Source organism: Pundamilia nyererei, unplaced genomic scaffold (genome assembly GCF_000239375.1).
Source record: "Pundamilia nyererei isolate P.nyererei 1_Seehausen unplaced genomic scaffold, PunNye1.0 scaffold00129, whole genome shotgun sequence".
In the NCBI taxonomy this organism is placed as follows: Eukaryota; Metazoa; Chordata; class Actinopteri; order Cichliformes; family Cichlidae; genus Pundamilia; species Pundamilia nyererei.
In genome coordinates, this window is record NW_005187530.1 from 207,230 (window position 1) to 226,350 (window position 19,121).

General features: G+C 41.2%; 1 protein-coding gene across 2 annotated transcripts in view; it reads right to left on the reverse strand.

The window, feature by feature from the left end:
• Window positions 1-5,515: 5,515 nt before the first annotated feature.
• LOC102200040 (nuclear factor of activated T cells 1) overlaps window positions 5,516-19,121 on the reverse strand; it is a 61,007-nt gene continuing 47,401 nt past the window's right edge. For both annotated transcript variants that reach the window (XM_005743224.2, XM_005743225.1), the window contains one exon: window positions 5,516-7,445. In XM_005743224.2, the coding sequence (XP_005743281.1) occupies window positions 7,390-7,445 (56 nt within the window). In that variant the 3' untranslated portion in view covers window positions 5,516-7,389. The remainder of the gene's footprint in view (window positions 7,446-19,121) is intronic.

Sequence of the window (19,121 nt, forward strand, 5' to 3'; positions counted from 1 at the left end):
TATATATATATATATGTATAAAGCCAAACAAGATGTGATGGGCCACATCAAAAGCAGAGATGGATTGCTTTCAATGGTTGTAAATGAGTCTTTTTACACTGTAATGCATGACATCCTATATTTCCTGACAGATGGAAACATGTGGATCCCATACAAAGCCTGCCACACTGTTTTATTTATATGATTGTGTCATGTCTGTTTTCTGCCTTTCTCTCCTCACCTGCTTGGCTCACTTTGACAATGTCAAGGCAGAAATTCAACAGACTCTGAGGCACTGATATTGCTGCACTGTCCAAGCTTTCACACCCTCTGAGTAAGATTAAACCCCTGCTATATATCCTCTCAGTGAAGCAGGAGAGGCTACCTTTCCCGTTAAGTCCATTATATTCAAATAGGCGGGGCCTTTGCTTTCTTTATCTTTTTCTTTTTTCTTCTACGCAAACAAGACAAAGTAATCAAAAGTTAAAAGCAAACACTCAAGGAGGCACTTAGCAAAAAAGAGAAAGCTTTTATGATAAAACATTCATATACAGTGCAGGAGACAGGTAATCTTTGAGGATGATAGGGTTGTCTTGTGGTCAGTTTCTGTATAGTATTGCTTAGGGAGTCTTGTAGATGAATGCTCCTAATAACATCCCTGCCCACCCATCAGCTACCAGAGAATGCAGGCAGAGCAGCTAATACCTGAGTGTATTTCTTCAGGGGTGTGAAGTATGCCTTAAAGAGCTGTTGGAGGCAGCAGTAAAGTAGGGTTCATTACCTTGACAGACTGATGACAGCTACAGTAAGAATGGCTGAGGTGCACGCACACACATATAAAGGCTCAGTAATGTGCTATCAGTGATGCTGTGCTATGCACAGTAGAATTTTGCATAAATGATGCCCGAGATGCTACAGTCAGTACTGCTTTCACTGAGATGTGGTGATGAGCAAGTCATTGAAAAGTACTCTGTGGTAAATATGCTAGGTTTGCATTTGAAAAGGTTTTAGTGGCCAAAGAGTTTATTTTATTTATTTTGTCGCTGAACGTTGGGTGAGTACAGTATATTGACATCACATCTACCAGCAGGCAAGGAGATTAGCCATAGTAAATACTGGAAACAGGAAAGCAGAATAGTTCTTATCCTAGCAAAACAGCATGATCACGAACATCACAAATTAACACAGTAAAACAACTTTTTCTTATTTTCATTTCAGTGACTTTTAAGGCACAAGAAGCTTTGGAGAGGGTGAGGCTGTTTACTAGGAGTGCACTCGCACAATCGAGGGTACTCCTGTAGCCGGTCCCAAGCCTGAATAAGTGGAGAGGATTGCGTCAGGAAGGGCATCCGGCATAAAATCTTTGCCAACTCAAACATGTGGATCATCAAGAAAGAGATTTCATTGGGAGTTACCAGGATGGACAAGATTAGAAACAAGAACATCAGAGGGACACCTCAGGTTAGAGAGGCAATGCTGAGTTATTTGAGAGGAGGGATGGTGGCTAGCTCTCTTATTGTTAAGCCCAGCTTAGAGCCTTACCAGATTACTACACAGATATTAGCAGCTGAAGCCAGACTAATACCTGCTTAAATTCTCCAACTTGTAGGTACTAGTTTGAATTCAGAGTTATATTCCAAGATCTAAACATACATCCCTAAAAACTCTTTAAAATATCTTTAAGAACGTTCATATCATCTAAAATACTTCAGTTTTTTAAAATATTTTTAAGATCTTCTGTTATTGTTCTCAGTCTTTAGGTTAATTAAACTCAACTGGTTCTGATGGTAACTTTTAATGTTAGTTTAGGGAGCAGTTTAAATTCATATTCACAGATGACAAAGAATTTGTGGCAAGACTTTTACTGATAATTTTATGTTGGGTTTTAAAACTTTATAAGTATAAAAAACAACAACAACAAACGAATTAATAAATAACTAAAGAAGCAAACTCACAGTCCATCGTTTCGGGAAGTCAGATCGCAGGGGTTGCATCTGGGGTCAGCTTTAGGTCACTCTGGGCATCCATTAGTGGCCTTATTTAGAGTCTTATTCCTTTAAGAGGAGTGATTGGCCAGCAAAGACAAAGAATCATTACCTTTGCCCGCCCCCTCCCTGCCAGCAGTCAATAATGAGGGATCATTAAAATGAATAGATGGACATTCCCCTTTTCTCCGGATCCTTATTGCAAAATCAGTGTCAGGGGAAATGAAGATTGAGCTTGGAGAAGGCGTCTAAAAGCCTCACAGTGATTGTCGTGAACTCATCTGCAGTGCCAGGCTCCTTTATCTACTGTAAGAGTCTGCACCTGCCTGAACTCCTGACTAGCAAGGGCTTTTACTGTAGCCCATTAAGAGCATCCCTAATGCGCGCTACAGCGTACTTCAACATAAACATTCTGCATATGTACCGAAACATTTACAGCAAACAAGACAAGAATGATTGCTTTGGATGTCTTGAGGCTTTTTTTTTCTCGTCCACGAAGAAGACAGAGCTCTCAGAGTGAACTACAAATGTGATATTAAACACTTCGACTTTGATGCGGAGGATAAAGTGATCATGTGATGCGATCATATAAACAGACACTTAAAGACAATTCTCACTTTTCACATGTCTTAAACTCAAGCATCTGTCCCGTCGCTGAATTTTATAAATCCTTGCACAACACTTCATGCATCACAAGAGTGAGCGCAAATCAAGCTGAATGATTACAGATGGAAAATAAAAGAAGGCACAGGATTTTTCCAGGCCCCATCTGGTTGCCTTTCTGGGCAACCTCTTAAAATGTCTTTTAAAAAGGTGATTTGTCTGTGGATCCGCAATAATGTGATCGTGTCAGCGTGTCTTCTGCTGATCCTGTCACATGTTGAAACCATCCCATAAAAACTGGGTTTGTGTACACCTGTGGAGCTGGCCGGCCCCGGCTCACACACATGTAAACATGTGCCGAAATCCACACACACACACACACATGGTCCTTATCTTCCTCCTTTATCATCCTAAAGGTAACTGATGAGAAGGTCTGTTTATAGTCATCTGACATATGTTTCAAACGAATAAAAGCGAAAAAAGTCACAGAAACTGACTCAAGAGACCAACAGAGATCAAATGCTGGACTGGCTTATGGGACAGAGTTATCAAAGGTCCCTCAATGTGGTCAAGCAATTATCTCTTAAAGGATCTCTTAAAGTCACCCCCATGGCTCTCTCAACATGCCCTTCATAACAGAAGTATACTGAGGATTTACTGCTTGCAGGTGGCTCATGAGAGACAAGGGCAGGTGCTCCACCACAATGCCTTTACACTTGCTTTATAAAAGCCCAAATCAAGGGCTCTCTGGGAATACAATAGGGGAGGAAGTGGGACCAAAAAGGCACTATAAATCTGTATAGTGAAACTTCGAAGTCTGACCCCTCTGCCAGGCTTTGTGGACATGTTAACCTTTTTGGGGGGGAAGCGGGAGAAGGCACGCGCTGCAATCATTATAATCAGGGATTGACATTTTCCTTGTCTGGACTCTTGACTTCACAGCAGAGACGCTGTGGCCGTCAAATGACAGACTGTGCTGTCTGCTGCTCACTGGGGCTGTCTGTCAGCACGTCAGCCTGTCAGTACCATTAGCAGTTGATCAAATTGTGATCATTTGGTGAGGCACTTGGTCGAATCTTAATCATAATCATGCATACACATGAGGCAGCTATGATGGGTTTTTTTTTAATACAAATACATACAATACAATACATGTATTTGATATATTTCGTAAATATAGGATGGAAATCTCCTTGCAGCTAGTAAAAATATGCGGTTGCGTCGATGTTCTTTTTGCATTTGGTTAACAACTGCAAGCAGTTACAATGACTAACAGGTTACGCCCTTAACCTCTGGATCATCACTTTCAGCGCAATCGCCTGGTAAAACCAACCGGTATCCAAACAATTGTAATCTGACTCAGACTGAGTCATTCTTGGAAAAGGTTTGGAAATAACTGCAGTCTAGTTAGTAGTTTGTGGATGTGGATTTCTGTGTATGCACATGTATACAGTTTTGCAATAGATGGAAATGGAATTGCAATTTTTGCAGATTATTCACTGTATGATCACAACCTTATTCGATTTCTAATTGATGACAGCAGATTCTGTTTTATTGCCCTTTTATTGTTGTCTTAACCCAAAAAAGACTCTTGTGCTTTAAGACTACTGACTGCGAGTGGTGGCAGACTTGGTTTTGAAGCAACTATTTCAAAATCAACCAAGTTTGCAATGAATTTGTTCATGCCACAGCCTCCAACCACTCTTTTCCATAGTGTGACTGTCGCATAAAACTCTGACCTTTGAGGTCAGCGAATGGACATGAATGCACATGAATCCTTTATGTGTCTGGCAGGAGAGATAGCAGCTTCTTGCAAGAAATCAGATCAGAGGAAATCAGATCATAAGCTAAACCCAAGGAAGCCTTTTAACTACCTACAAAAGTGTCTACCAGCTCTTCTAAGAGTGATGAGCAAACACATTGTGAAATAAACTGTGTTCAACACATACACTCTCTTTCCCCACCACATTTATCAATTACACATGCTGGCAAATTAGATTTGGTTGCCCTTGGGCTGATTTTGTCTCCTTGCTTCTGGGCTTTTTGCTAAGCTATGCCATGCTTATATGTACGGTGTTTATTAAAAACGAAACAACTTTTGAGTAAATGTTTAATTTAATTAGGTGCTTATTTCGGCTGTAAATTCTTTATGCTGTGAATTGTTGATTTCCACATCATACATTCAAAGCTTTTCGTGTTTCTGTACTTCTAAACAAAAATGTAACCGATAAGAAAAGATTCTAAAGCTGGGTTTGTCCATTGATATTTCACTTTTATGGACCACTGCTTCGGATTTGGAAACCATAGCCCGGAGTCATTGCGCCACTGTGTCAAAGGGTATGGCGCTGCGAGAGGAAGACTAAGGTAAGAAGGACAGGGTGCCAGGAAAAAGGGGCGTGACTGTATCTGTAAATAGTGGCTCTATTTTGGGCTTACCTCGGTCAAACAGGGGAGCACCGCCTAGGCCTGCCTTCTGTTACTATGGGGATGGGTGCTTCATAACTTTGCTGAACGGAAAAAGTCTGGAGGACTGGCAGGTGGTACACAGGAGCGTGGCACAGATCCCATGACGAGGAACTGGTTCGCTTCTAACTACCCACCGCTAACAATACTCACTGGAAAACACGCATGTCTCTGCTTGTACTTGGCATATCAGCAGCTTGTTGCATTTTATCCTGCAGTGTTGTACTGTGCAGTGTAGCTGGCAAAGAGAAAACTTGCAAGATCTGAATTTCAAAATCAGTGTTAGAATGCACAGTTTTTCCTCTCACGGACGTCCAGTGATTTAATTGCCGGGCTGGTGCTTTGCTAATCTTACAAAATTTAGAGACAAATTTTTAAAAGAAAATAATTTTTGAATGTTTTAATTACTTTTTTATTCAATTCAAACAGGTTAAAGGAAATAGGGAAGCTACTACTCAACACAATGCTTTTCTTTTTTTTTTACTTTATTATCAAATATTTGTTAACTTTTTTTTTTCAACAATCAACTTACTCACTTACAAATATAACACTGGGACATTTGTTACTTATGGTCACCAATATGCCATTTATTAGGTCATTTTTGAGAACACATTAAATGCACTTAAAACACATTTCATTTTTTTTCATAAATATTTAATATTAAAGAGAAATATATTTCACCTTGTGCCTACACAGAAAAGCATTAGAGAGTTGCAACAATTTTGTAGCCAAGAAAGGTAGTAAGGCACAAAATACAAACCTTATTGATAGAGTTTAGTCATGCTATTATAATATATGTTGAAAAATGTATTAGGAAAGCTATCCTGGAAGCTACTATCAGCTAAATGATCCCCAACATCAGTACAGTGTGCATGCTCCAAAAGACAGACGACATGGAAAAGACTGCGTTTATGTGAAGAGTTGACAGAAGCGCGTTTATGACACTACAGTGGAAATCAGTCTACAATATTTGGTCTGGAGGCAAGAAAATCGGCTCTGTGTTTACGGTAAAGTGCATGTCTTTTTTTTCGTATGATGGAACCATCCTATGCTAAAGTCTCAGTCAGAGAAAAAAAAAACTTTGACAATAATTTCACCAAAGATAAAATCCTTTGGTCTACTCAGATCAATTATTGCCAGCTGTAAGTAACAGTCCTGTCAGCTCCTCAGTGAAATCACCTAGATGATGAGGAAAACTGAGCCCGTGGTATAGATTATCCCTGTGCCTATTTACATGCAAACCTGCAGAGCAACAAGTAACAGACAAATCTATAAAAGTATTCCCCTTTAAATCCAGCAGGTACATTTACCTTTGTTCAACAATCTCTCAGCTGGGAAAGAATAAAACTGATACCTGCCTTATTAAGCTCCTGTAAACCAGGAATTTTGATAGGATATGTACTTTAAAAAAAATTCTCTGATTGTCCTTGCATCATTATGTCATGATCTGGGTGGAAAACTGGAAGACCAGGAAAGGATGATGAGGAAATAGGCACCAAGGTGAAAAAGTAAAGGTGAAGGGTAGCAGAAATGCTACAAAATCATATCAGGGAAAGACAGGGGAGGGGGCGGGGGGATAACAAACTGCATGATATGAGCATAAGGCATACATATTTTCAAATACATGTTTATACAAAAGAATATCATACATAAAATTCCGTATAAATGAACAAAGATAATAAGGAAGCAGGCAAAAACAAAATTGGAATCAGTTGACATGCTTCCTATAGATGTTCCAGCCTTTTTGTTTCCCTGTAAACAAATAATTGAAATAATACAAAAAAATGTCATAGAAAACTTCAGTCGGGTTTTTACACTGAACCGTTTGCATTTGCCTGACTGCTGCTGCTGCTTGCTGTCAATAGCACTGCTGTAAGGCACCGAGTTGGTTGATGCGGACTGACTGTGCAGACAAATGAACCAAAGTGATGAAGCTTGACACTTATTGTCCCATTAGCTTGTCCATGCATTAACGTACAGATCACACTCGAAATGAAGATTGTCATTTGTTAACGACAGAAAATAACTCAGTCTCTATGAGTTGTTTGGTCCACTAAACATCAGCTGCGAATTAAGGCAAGTGTAATCGTATACTTTGCCCCTGATATATCACTTCCCTTTTTTCGTTTCTGTAAATATAACATTCACCTGTTTATTCAAATGGAGCTTGCCAGTGATTGTCAATGTGAGCCTGCAGAGAGTCTGAGACTGAAGAGGAGCGGGTGGCATCGTTAGTTAGGTGGGAGATCCTGGTCAAACTTTTATTCTTTATAATCTGGATCTCTGGCTGTTTTTGTCCTCGTTTGTTGATGCTGCTTTTGGACGTGTATGTGCTGCTTCTGCAGGAGACTCAAATGGTCTATGCGTGAGTGTGCACCGAGATGCTGGAGAGGTCGTTCCTGATGATCTCATTAACTGTGGAAACAAAAGAGAAAGAGGAGATCTTTATTAACTGCTGCCATTTAATGACACGCTAAAGCATTATTACATTTCATGAAAATACTGGCCTTGAAGGGTTGTTTGTTTGAACACTGACAAAGGTTGGAGTCAGAGCCCCAGAACCTCAGGGGACCAGATGCTCCAGTCAGATTTCAAGTGATATTCAAGAGCTATACTTACTTTTCATGGTTAATACATATCTTTTTAAATGTCTCATATATCTTTGATGGGGCTTTCTGAAGGTAAATCCCTGAAGAAATCACCTAGGCTAAATAAATAGGTTTATTTTCTAGGGCATGACTCATTTTATAGAGTGAAGATCAGGGGATATTGGCTTTTGCGGCTTTTGAAGTCTCCAAGTGCAGTAGTTGATCACTTTTGTTTTTATTCATTTCTGCCACAAAAAAGAAAAAAGACCCAACAACAACAACTACTACAAAGCTCAATTACAAGACAGTGACCCACTCGGGTTGTATTACCTAATCTCGACAGATCCTAACGCCATATACGGTTTTGAGATCTTTATTATTTCAATTCTGTGCTTGTATATCAAACATTTCCAAATTATTATGTTAAGTCAAAGTACCATGGTTAGGTCTAAATGTATAAAGAAAAAAACATACATTTCACAGAAAATATGGGAGTTCATACTTTCATATTTTTTAAGGTTAGCCTGGTATATAATCTGCTAACGTCTGATTTCAGTATCACCTCATGACTCAGCTGCATCCTGTATACAATTCCCGCTGCAAGCCACTTTGCAACGCCCTCCGCCCCAAATCTGTGACCTGTCTGTTGCCTTGGATACCTGCTCTGTTATGATGGAAGGACAGAGCCATAGTGTCAAATATGAATTACACGTGTTGGCAAATCCTCTTTTGGCTGAAGTCTTCCTAGCTACTCTAATGTTTTCTTATTAGCGAACTCTTTAAACTTTAAACATGACAACATCTCAGACAGCAACACTACACTGCATACTTGACATCAGGACATCATGGACATCAGAAGCCACAGTCCAAACATATCAATGTCATTAACAACTCATTTCGGCTCCATGCGAATATCCCTGTTTTTACTCATCGTCTTGTGTTTCCTGCACCAGTTCCTGTGCCCGCGCTTTTCCCACAGTCGGGCAGACAGAGATCAGTCCCCTGCCTTTATCTTCTCTGTGTTCTTTGGCAAAACAGAGGGAAGTGACTGAGAAGATGGCGAGGACCCTGAGACCTGTTGCTCGACAAAAACAAGAAGCCTCATAGTCACAGAGCTCGCCTTGATAAGACAGGCCGATGCAGTCTGAGTCTGCTGGAACCACCATCGGAGCCGAGACAGGAAGTCCACCCACTTTGAAGTTCAGAGTGGGCCCGCGTTTGTTATCACTGCGTACTGTTTGGTGAATTATGAAGCATCAGCATAGATCCAGATAAAAACAAAACTGAGAAAAACTTATTTGGAGCTCCTTTTGTACTATATCATTTAACTGCTGCTTGATTTCAGTTAAGTGTGATGTTGATGGCTGAGGTGCTAATAAAAAAATGTTTTGCTGAACTGATCCATGCAGAACAAATGGCAGAACCACCAAGGAAAGAAGGCTGAAGACATAAATAATGTTTGATTTAAAAGACACACAAGCTCTACAATAATAGCTGTCCTTGTTTTATGTATGCAAACGCCCACCTTTTCACACACACAAACAAGCATGCACACACACACACACACACACACAAGTTGGTTGGGACTCCCCTCCCTGAACAGGAGGAACTCCCATTGGAAAAACTCAACCTGTGCCAACAGTGTTGGCTGTTTTCAACCCTGTTCCGCTCCGGGCTAAACAAGCATTTACATGCTGTGGTTATTTTTAGATCCACCATTGCAGGACACGAAGGAAGTGCAAGCACATGTATGCACAACGAAATGATCACAGAGAGGTGAGAAAACATCGCCAGCTAGTTCTTAAGAAGAGGTGGGAAAACCCGACGGTTCAGCAGCAGAAATATATCATTCATATTTCTGAGATTAAAAGTGGTGACTTCTTTTTCTTGATTTCAGTCACTGTTCAAAAAAAGAAAAAGAAAAAAATCGTGACGTCTCTTCCTCCCACATATTAACTGCAGTGTTATTTTGATGCCCTTTATCAACTAATACTTTCCATTGGCAAGCACAAAGATGTTCCATTCTGAAGAAATAGTGACAGAGAAAAGAAAGGTAAAACACTGGCCCATGTGTTTCATTTATGTACTCTGTCAGCAACGTGAGAATTTTAGAAGCAGGATGTGGCCAACTGTTGCACCACAAGACAACACCAAGATGCTATTTATAGCATCTTAATACTCATGTCACTATTTAGTTGTGACAAGTTCTGGGAAACAAAGACCTTTTAAAGAAAACTCACAGGTAATGTTTTTGAGAGAACCAAAGGTCTCGCATGTCACGCATCTTTTAAAAAAACAAAATTAGTTGAAATGATCCAGTTTTAGCTAAAGACTTTTATTTTTACTTTTCTGTCCTGAGCTTATGTATCTTCTTTTTTTTTTGAGAAAAAATGAACCAGAAAGAATTATCTCTCTGTTTTTCCTTTAATACATTTTTGACTCTGTCTTACCGTCCTTGAGGTGACTAGATAACCACAAATATGCAGCAGTGGGGAAGCTTGTCAAGCATTCGGAGGAACATTTAGTTCTAAATGAAATTTGGCTTAAAAAATTCTTCTGTTGCACAACGTGGGCTGGCAAGTGTGGATTATAAGATTTCTTCAGCAAACCTTGTAAATCTAAGTGTAACCTTTGAAAAAGAGTGCCAGGGGGCTATTTTTCCACTTTCGTGATCGCTATATGCTATTGTTAAAAAGAAGATTCCATGTAATGTTACAATAACGAAAGCAAAGTGGCCTGGCTTCCCTCTCAACAGCACTGGAAACTTTTTTTTTTCTTTTTTTCAGTTGCCCAGGTTAATAATGGAAAGCTGGGAGGATACCCTCTCGTGAATAAACAAAAACAGTGGAAAACTGAGCTCCAAATATTCCCCTGCTGAAAAAAAAGAACGAGGGAAACAAAAAACACGTGCCCTGCTAGGCTTAGTTAAACAGAGTGGCATCCTTTATTAAGCTTCCCTGCCAACGCAATCGGCAAACCGCAGCCTGGACCTGTCAGGACCTATACTCCAGACTGGGTGGCTGGGAGATCTATTTCAGGCAGGTGTGAGAGTGACACAAAAATATGACTGCACTTTACTGTGATGCCAGCCAAGGTGAACAGCTCTATGGACAATTCACCTTTGTGAGGGCCTGCCAGTGTGTCTTGGCAGGGAAAGTGGCTAATTGCTAAATCCCTGCCTCCATTGGGTGTGACTCCGGGCTGAATAAACGTTGACCTCGCTAAAATAACCAGTCTGTATCAACTGTCGTGGAAGATGTTTTTCAACCTGCTAGAAGGCGGTAATGGAGGCAGCTCTAGTATACATCCTGAATATACCGGCGTATGCAAATTTAACACGACTGCTGTCGGTACTTGCAGCTTTTAAAATAACAAATTGACCACGCCTTAAATCACACAAAGGTTCTCTAACTAGGCGTATTATTTCCAAAATTAACATTATATTGTATTAAATTAGACTTAATTTGTGTAATTTGTAATTAAGAACGTAAACTCATCAGGAGAGTGTTTGCTGGACTTCTTTTTGCAACCAGAAAGGTCATTAGAATGAATACAAGTTTAGGTCACACTGATTTGCTTTACTTTTCAGAACAGAGGCTACATGTACTATTTTATCTACATATAAAGACATAATAAATGAAGAAAAAATAAAGCTGGTCTGTAGTTATGTTTTACTTTCATCTTTAAAGAATCCAATCCAATGGCTTAGGTAGCAAAAACATCATATTCACTCTGCTGCTGATGTAATTTGGAGGGTACAGTATATACAAGCACTGATATAGCGACAGCATAGTTGCTATACCTCACTGTTACTTACTTACAAATTGGCTTCTTTTTATCCAGTAATACAAGCACGCCTGATATGACTTCATTTGGCTTTTCTAAGAGTTCAGTGTGAACCTGAACTGCACTGGGGATTTAGTTAGCATTGTTACGGGATAGTGCTGTGCACTGGGGTTCGATAACAGCCGGGCTTCCTTAGAGAACAGAGGATGCCCTGTGGTCTGGAGAGATGCGGAGCCTCGAGGCCTGAGAGCCTCTTGGAGGTTCCTGCTGTCGAAACACGATCCCCTGTAGTCAAATCAGGCCTGACTGGCAAACACCTGACAGCGAGAGAGAGCAAGAGACTTCACCTCACCCCAGCCTCCGTACGTGACCTCCATACTTAAGGTTGCAACAACAGGTTCCTGGCGGTGACTTCTGCTCTGCCGCTCGAAGTCTCTTGATACTGAAGAAGTGGAGGGCACCTTCCTGAACTCCCCTTACTTTCACGACACGTGCTAGCTGCAGCTGTGTTAGGGTCAAGGACCTTCACACTGTAGCGAAGGTGATTGTTTCCTGTGCTTGCTCGTACCTCCTGTAGTACCACATCGGGTTTTGTGAGAGAGAAGAGGAAGTTTCCTTCTATTGTGGCCCCGAGACTCTCGGCAGCACGTGAGGAAGTTTGCCTGAGTCACACAAGTTCTTTCATGTAAACACACAAAAATCGAATCGCCACCCAATCTGTACACTACCTCGGAGTGAGTAAAAGGAGACTAGCTGCGAGGAGGACTCACAGTTAAACCTCATCTGACCTCGTACTTTCATGTGAAATTGATTTGGTGGGGAAGCCGAACTAAAGCTCAAACTTGCCGGAGAGAGACAATTGAATTTCCTGGTACATATTACTTTTGTTTCCCCACTATATCAAATCTTCTCTCGGCCTCAGCAGAAACACTTAATGGACAATTTGCTGCCTCCCACACACAGCTCGAGCGGCTGGACGGAGAGGCTCTGACACAGCGTCACTTATCTTGTGCTAATCACCAGCAGTGTCAAAAATAGGGAGGGGGGGGGGGGTGAAAGGTCGGAACGCACACGCGCATAAAATGACACAGACAGAGAATTCAGCATGGAGTAAGTGAAAGAGAGCGAGCGAAACCGAGGGAGACGCGATCCTTATTCCCACAGATAAACACAAATGGAAAGAGACAAAGCGTTCCGCTCATGCTTCATCGTGATAAAGTGCTTCATAAATTCATCTGAGCCTTGCAGGTAGACAGCTTCTAATCCATTGCAGGGATCCCTTTGGGCCTAATGATGTGATGATATGTACAGACAGTATATTTCATCCCCACAGTTAGGCTGATCTGTGAAGCCCCAGGCTTTCCCATGTGGAATCGCTCAGACTCCTCAGCTGACAGAGGAGTTGGAGAGAAGAATAAAAAGGGGTGGGGGTGGGGGGGGTGTTTAAGACAGAGCCGAGTTTACCCTGAGAACTGAGGTTTTTTTACAGCTGCCCTGCAACAGCTGCAGAGCACCGATGTGTGGTGATCTCCTCACACTGCTGAGGTGAACAGCGATCCCACGAAATTCACTTCATTGATTTTGGACGTGGAGTCATGGCTAGAGATAATCATGAGAGAAATAATAGATGAGGAGCGTAATGGTAGGTGACACATGCCTAACCCTAAAAGTCTTATTTCTGTCTCTCCCACTTTACTATTTTTAGTTTGATTTAATTTTCTCCCCCTCCCCCCAACAAGATTGCTGCGCTATTCAGCTGCCAAAGAGTGGATTAAGAGTAAGCAAGCTATAGACAGGCATTTCTGACCAACAGTTCACCTCTCAGTCTGCGAGTGAGTGCTGCCTGCAGACACGAGGAGCCTTGATGATGTAAAAATAGTGCAAAAGGTCTGTGTCAATTCTTTTGCTGTTAAAAAGCACTATTATCTTATTACGTTGTCAGTGTGTTCCCATTTAGAGAAAAGCTACTCTGTTGTTTAGGGATCAGGTCTCTGCGGTGCATGTTTTTCTGAGACTACAATACATTTAAATAGACAGATTTACCAATTTTGTCATAGTGTGTTGTATGCTTAAATAATTTCAATACAAAAGTATTCAATCTTGTGCTGTTTTTTGTTTGTTTCAGTTTACCCCCTGGCTTCATGTGCACCCACTTCCACATTGTCCCATCCCTGAATGAACCTACTGAATCACTACTGATGAGATTGAATTAGAAGGAGTAAATTAGCTTTCTATTTTTTTTTATTGTTTTTAGTGCCACAAAAAAAAAAAAGAAATAAAGTATAGAGTGTAAACAGTAAGTGCTCTGATGTCGCTGAACAGATTTCCAATCAATATGTCTGCTGCTGTTTTTAGACAAGGACTCCTGGCTCAGTTGGATGAGAGAGCTGGAGCAGCCTTGAGAAATAATGATGACATACTCTCTGCGCCTCATGTGGAGAGACAAAGTGGAGCTGGGCTCTAATCTCCACCTGAGTCTCCGATGCGCCTCTCCCTTCAGAGCGCATGCTTTATGGCTCTCTGTAGTCAGACGAATCGGAAGAGTTCAGGGTTGCCTGCCTCAGCCCACAGTCACCGAAAAGTATCCAAAATTTACTAGAGAGGCTGGAGAACAATGAAACAGCAGCATACCAAATTAGAACCCTAAAGACAACAACTTTTACTGAAAGCCCCACCACTGATATGCTTATTTTGGCCGCCGCGGCGCAGAACCTTTGTCTTTGATCTTGCTTGGTGTGCTCTGCCGCTCCCTATCTCACCTCACTCTGTCTCTCTCTTTGTGAGCCTTTCACTTCCCTCCTCCTCCTCTCATTTCCTCCCAGGCCCAGGAGGCCCTGGGTGTACTCGCTTGAGGTCGCTCTCTGGGGAGGATGAGGGGGAGGTGTTTACATGGTTGGAGCTACTCTCTGGTGCCCTCATCACTGACTTCTCTGAATTTGGCGTGTGAGGCGTTACGAGTGCGTCACGAGGAATAACAGTCTTTGTCCGGCGTTATGGTTCACGAGCATTTTACACTTTTTAAGAATGATAAAAAAGGATGCTGCAGTACGAGCCGCACTAGTCGATTGACAGGTGATGTCGCCGAGTGCGGCGCAGATGCTCGAATGTTTAGCACAAAAAGTGCTTTCTGTTATTTTGATTGCACGGGTCCGCTTGATTGCGTTAAATTGCCTTTTAAAAAAAAGTTACCGTGGAAGAATACCACAACAAAACACAGCAATCAAAGTGTTTATCAAACAAAAGCAAACATAAAAGCAACACGCTAAAGAGCTTCTGTGTGTACAGATCATGTGAAATCAAAAGCTCCGTTTCACGCAACTAGCAGAGCATGAATGCATAAAGCAAACACCAAAGCCTGAAAAAAATAGCACCAAACCGAGCAAAACTCGCACATCTCAGCAGCTGAGATATGAAAGGAGACAGATTAAAACCCTTTGCATGGCTCATTACCAATGGGTTTATGGTAAAATAACTCGGCCATCTGATAAACTCGCCGTGATTGATTTGGAATTAGAAACGTATGCTCCCGCCGCAGACGGCTCGGGATTTCACCGCTTTCTTTCTTTTTTTTTTTGAATTATGGAACGGAGTCTAAAAATATGAGCATATTGAAACAATCATACTTCAAGTAGGCTGCAGTCGTTTGGGTGAGAATTTGGCAGTGCACCTGCATATAATACAATTTACAACTGCATTTGTAGTGGGCTTCTTTAAATCACCTGTTGCCTGTCAGCTGAAATGTGGGATTTCAGACTTGTTTTCTTCTGTTTATATATAAATTATATTCTCTGTGTCCAAAAAGGCTTACCTCACTGCGAGCTTTATTGTTTGCTATTCATCATAGATGGATGGCTGGTTTTGGTGTAGCAGCAAGTCATGGTCTTAAGTTAACCCGTCTCTTTAGACATCCATGAAAACGCATTAGCTTTTGGCATGCTAAAGTTGGACATTTGTTGTCAACCCCAGCGTCTTATTGTTTGTTTTGGCTTGAACGCTCTGATGAAAACAACATTTGCACTTATCTAGGATCTTGCTGAGCTGGATGGCAGGTTTGCGTAGAGAGATAAGGCACTGAAAAGTATACTAAGCTAACTAAATCTTAAAAAGCTTCTGCTGCTCACGGGAACATGGCCTCTCTCTTTCAGCATCCCCGTGGCGCTCTAGTGATCTCTACTGAAGCTGAGAGTTATCTGATTAACACCCTGTCTGTTCACCCCAACTATTGCCCCTGTAGCTTTAAAGCCTATACTCAAGAGGACACAGAGGGCGAGGCCCTCCTTGGGGCACATCGTGGATTTATTAGCTGGAAGGTAGAGAGAGCCAATCGTGGCCAAATATTCTCTTATCTCCTTTCCAACACCCTTGACCTCACTTTGATTTTCATAGACAAGCGTACATCCATCTGGAGACTGTATAGCTGTCAAGAAACCCAGACTGTCTCAGAGCTGAAGGTGAAGACAGTTACACTTTCGCAGACAGTGGGTGAAACGGAGACATTGTTGGCCACCTGTAAATCACAGACGCACATCTTCACCTGCTTCTGTTCGCGGTGTTTAATATCTTACAAACTCAACAGTTGGTGGTGAGAGAACCTTCCACTTGAATAACTTAAAAGAAACGAGAGCCTGCGCTGCTACTCCATCCTACAGTAAATCTAACTGATCTAATTAAAGTGTACGTGATGTTTTCATTCACATAGAGCTTAGACACAGAGCTTTCCAAGTCCAGCTCCCCGCAGATTCGTCATGGCTGATTTACTACATGAGCAGAAAGAATTAGTTTGTCCTCTAGTAGTAGGAACTGTGGGGTCTATCAGAAAAGTATGTTTGCAGTTTTTAGGGCTGAAAAATAATAGCATCGCTCTCTAGCAGGAGACTCTTTGTAAAGTATTGTAGATAATGGCTTTAATAGTGGTTAATAAAAAATTTACCAATGCCAATTTACCACAGAGTTTTTTTTCTTCCGCACACCCCAAAAGTTAAAGATTAATAGCTTATAACCTACAAGACATTAGTAAATGACCTATAAATAATTAATGAAGTCATTAGTTACACACTGTATGAAGGGTAAATTATTAAAAAGTCTCACTAATACATTTCTATAGTAACGCTTCATTGAAACTTTCTCTCTTCACCATCACTAACGAGCAGATTACGTTTTCAGAGCCCAAAGTGTAACTGTAGGCAGAATTTTCTTTTCTTTGAATCTTGAAAGAATCTTGAATCTCGAATTTCTTCGAAGTGAAATGAAGAATTTGCACGGCTGACAACCAGTGTTGGGGTTAATGTTTTCCAAGCGTTACTGAAAACTTTACGTTTTTCAGTAACGCAGCAATATAATGCACAAAAGACATAAAGGAACTTTCTTTTTTTTCTTCTTGCACTCTAAAATCAGCTGATTTCAAGTCATTTGCAGTAGGAGGAAAATGTTGGATTGGTTTGCAACCTTTTAGGACTGGCAATATGGGCATTATTTTTAATGCCCGAAAAGGTAAAATACAAACTGTATCTATGACAGAAACAACTGCATTATACTGCTAACGCAACTTTGGCTTGTTGCAAGCACCTGCACAGACACCATTGTGCTAACACAAAGCTAGCAAAGAATCCAGAGGGACGATAAAGAACTTAATTTCTGTGTCTTTACAGTAGTAATTGTCTTTTGTTATATAATCTTTCAATACCACAAAGCCTAATAAAATGTTTCACTAAAATCCACAGTAAAGGGTTTTCTTACGCTTTTGGAAATAAGTAATCAAAGGATTTTTCTTTACGTTACCATGTTGCTTTGGGCTCAGCTGAGTACAATCTGAGAATTGGGGGGCCAGTTGAGGTGTAAAACCTCCATGGGTCATATGTCAATAGCAGGACACTCACAGTTCAGCGGTTACGATCATCTCCTCCAATGAAAGAAACCCATTCACCCACTGCTCTCTGCAAGTGGTCGCTGCTGGGGCAGGAAGAAAATGTGATCTTTCACTTTGGTTGTGTTTTTCTTTCTTTGACTTTCAGTGTCTTGGTTATAACAGCTTTAGCTGTGAAAAGAGCTCATAGTGTCCATCTGTTTGCGTGTGTGTGTGTGTGTGTGTGTGTGTGTGTGTAAAGAACAGGGGCGATGGAAGCCAGGGAAAATCACCAAGATTACATGCTACTTTCTTCCACCTCAGATTTTCCCCTCTTTCTCCATCTCTGTCTGTGTCTCTGTCTACTTTATTTCTATGGCTGACCTGCTTCTCCACATGCTCGCTGAATATTCCTGGATGTGAGGGGATGATGAGCATCTCCTGGCCTAAAAAATCTGAAACTTCTGATAAACTCCTCATGAGTACATGGGCGCGCTAAAAAAAAAAGAAGAAAAAAGAAGAAGAATGAAATTATGTGCGTCTGTTCCTCTCGGTTAAGTGATACGAACATTCTGAAAAGGCTTTCACTTATTTAAGGGTTCATTATGTTCACTGTTACATTTTACACAAGCCTGCCTATATTTACAGTGATTTGTCATTAAACTTAGTAAAAGGGAAGGATATGCTCGTTTGGCTTATATTCTTTTATGTGTTACTGCTCTCTCCTTTCAAAGTTTAAATCTTTATCTCCCACCCTCTTATAAATTCTGTCTTGATGCTCCTTCTCCGTCCTCATGTTTTGTCTTTTTGACTATCTCCCCCACGTTCTGCTTTCTGAAGCATTTGTGCATAGAGGAGACAGTGTACTCTGCCAACTGTTGCAAAACCCAACGGCTTTCCCCATCCCACCCGCCTGGAACAAACCTCTCTGTTGACATCCGTCGCTAAAGGATACAATTTCACTGACATAACAAATTTCAGATGGGAAGCTGTTATTAAGTGGTCTGGGAAGGAGACCTGCTCCTGTTTACTGATGCCGCAGGTATTTATATCCCCTAAATACATATGCTAGGAGCAAGCATCTCACTGTGGTTACTACTCTACGTTCAAATTTAAGATCCTCGGGCAAGACCCTCTCTAAGCTCCTGGACAGCAGCCCAGGAGTTGTTCCTGACCCCTGACCTCCCTGTTAAAAGACTAAAACAAAAAAAAAAATGCTTGCTTTTAAATCAGTTGTGCTTCTTGGGTGTTTGTATGGACTGTATGAGTTTTCCATGTGCTCATATTATTTAATGCCAGGAGGAAATATCCAAGATTCAGGGCAAATTTATGGTTTCTGTGACTGCGCAGCATTTGTGGTGTTCAGAGTAAGACTCACTATCTCCACAGAGGAACAGTGTTTTAAGGTTGGTGATGAATTATTGTGGACTGGACAAAATGTTTATGTCATAAAAAAACAAAATACCAGTCGACTCACCGAGATCACTGAGGAGGCTTGAGTTGTGCAAATGGCATGAACCCGCCTTTCCCCACGGATGATGTATACTGAAACAGCCTTGAGTGTCATAAAATGTCAGCTAGAAAATGAACAGATAAAAGCTTGGACGCAGCTGAATTCACAGCTTAAATGCAGCCTTCAGAGCTTTATGGAGGAAGGAGACTTGCTCAGAAATCATCCAGTCAGAGCCGTCAACCACACTGACATTTGTCATGTTACGATTCAGTAATGAGAGTGTCTGGCATGAGGTGGTAGCTCTATGATCACAGATATACACAGGAAGATCCCAAGCCAAGCCACAGGCCCTGTCTTAGTCCTGACCTGCTGTGATCCGTGTGGCTCGGTGGCTTTTCAGCACGTGTTTCCTAAACCTCAGA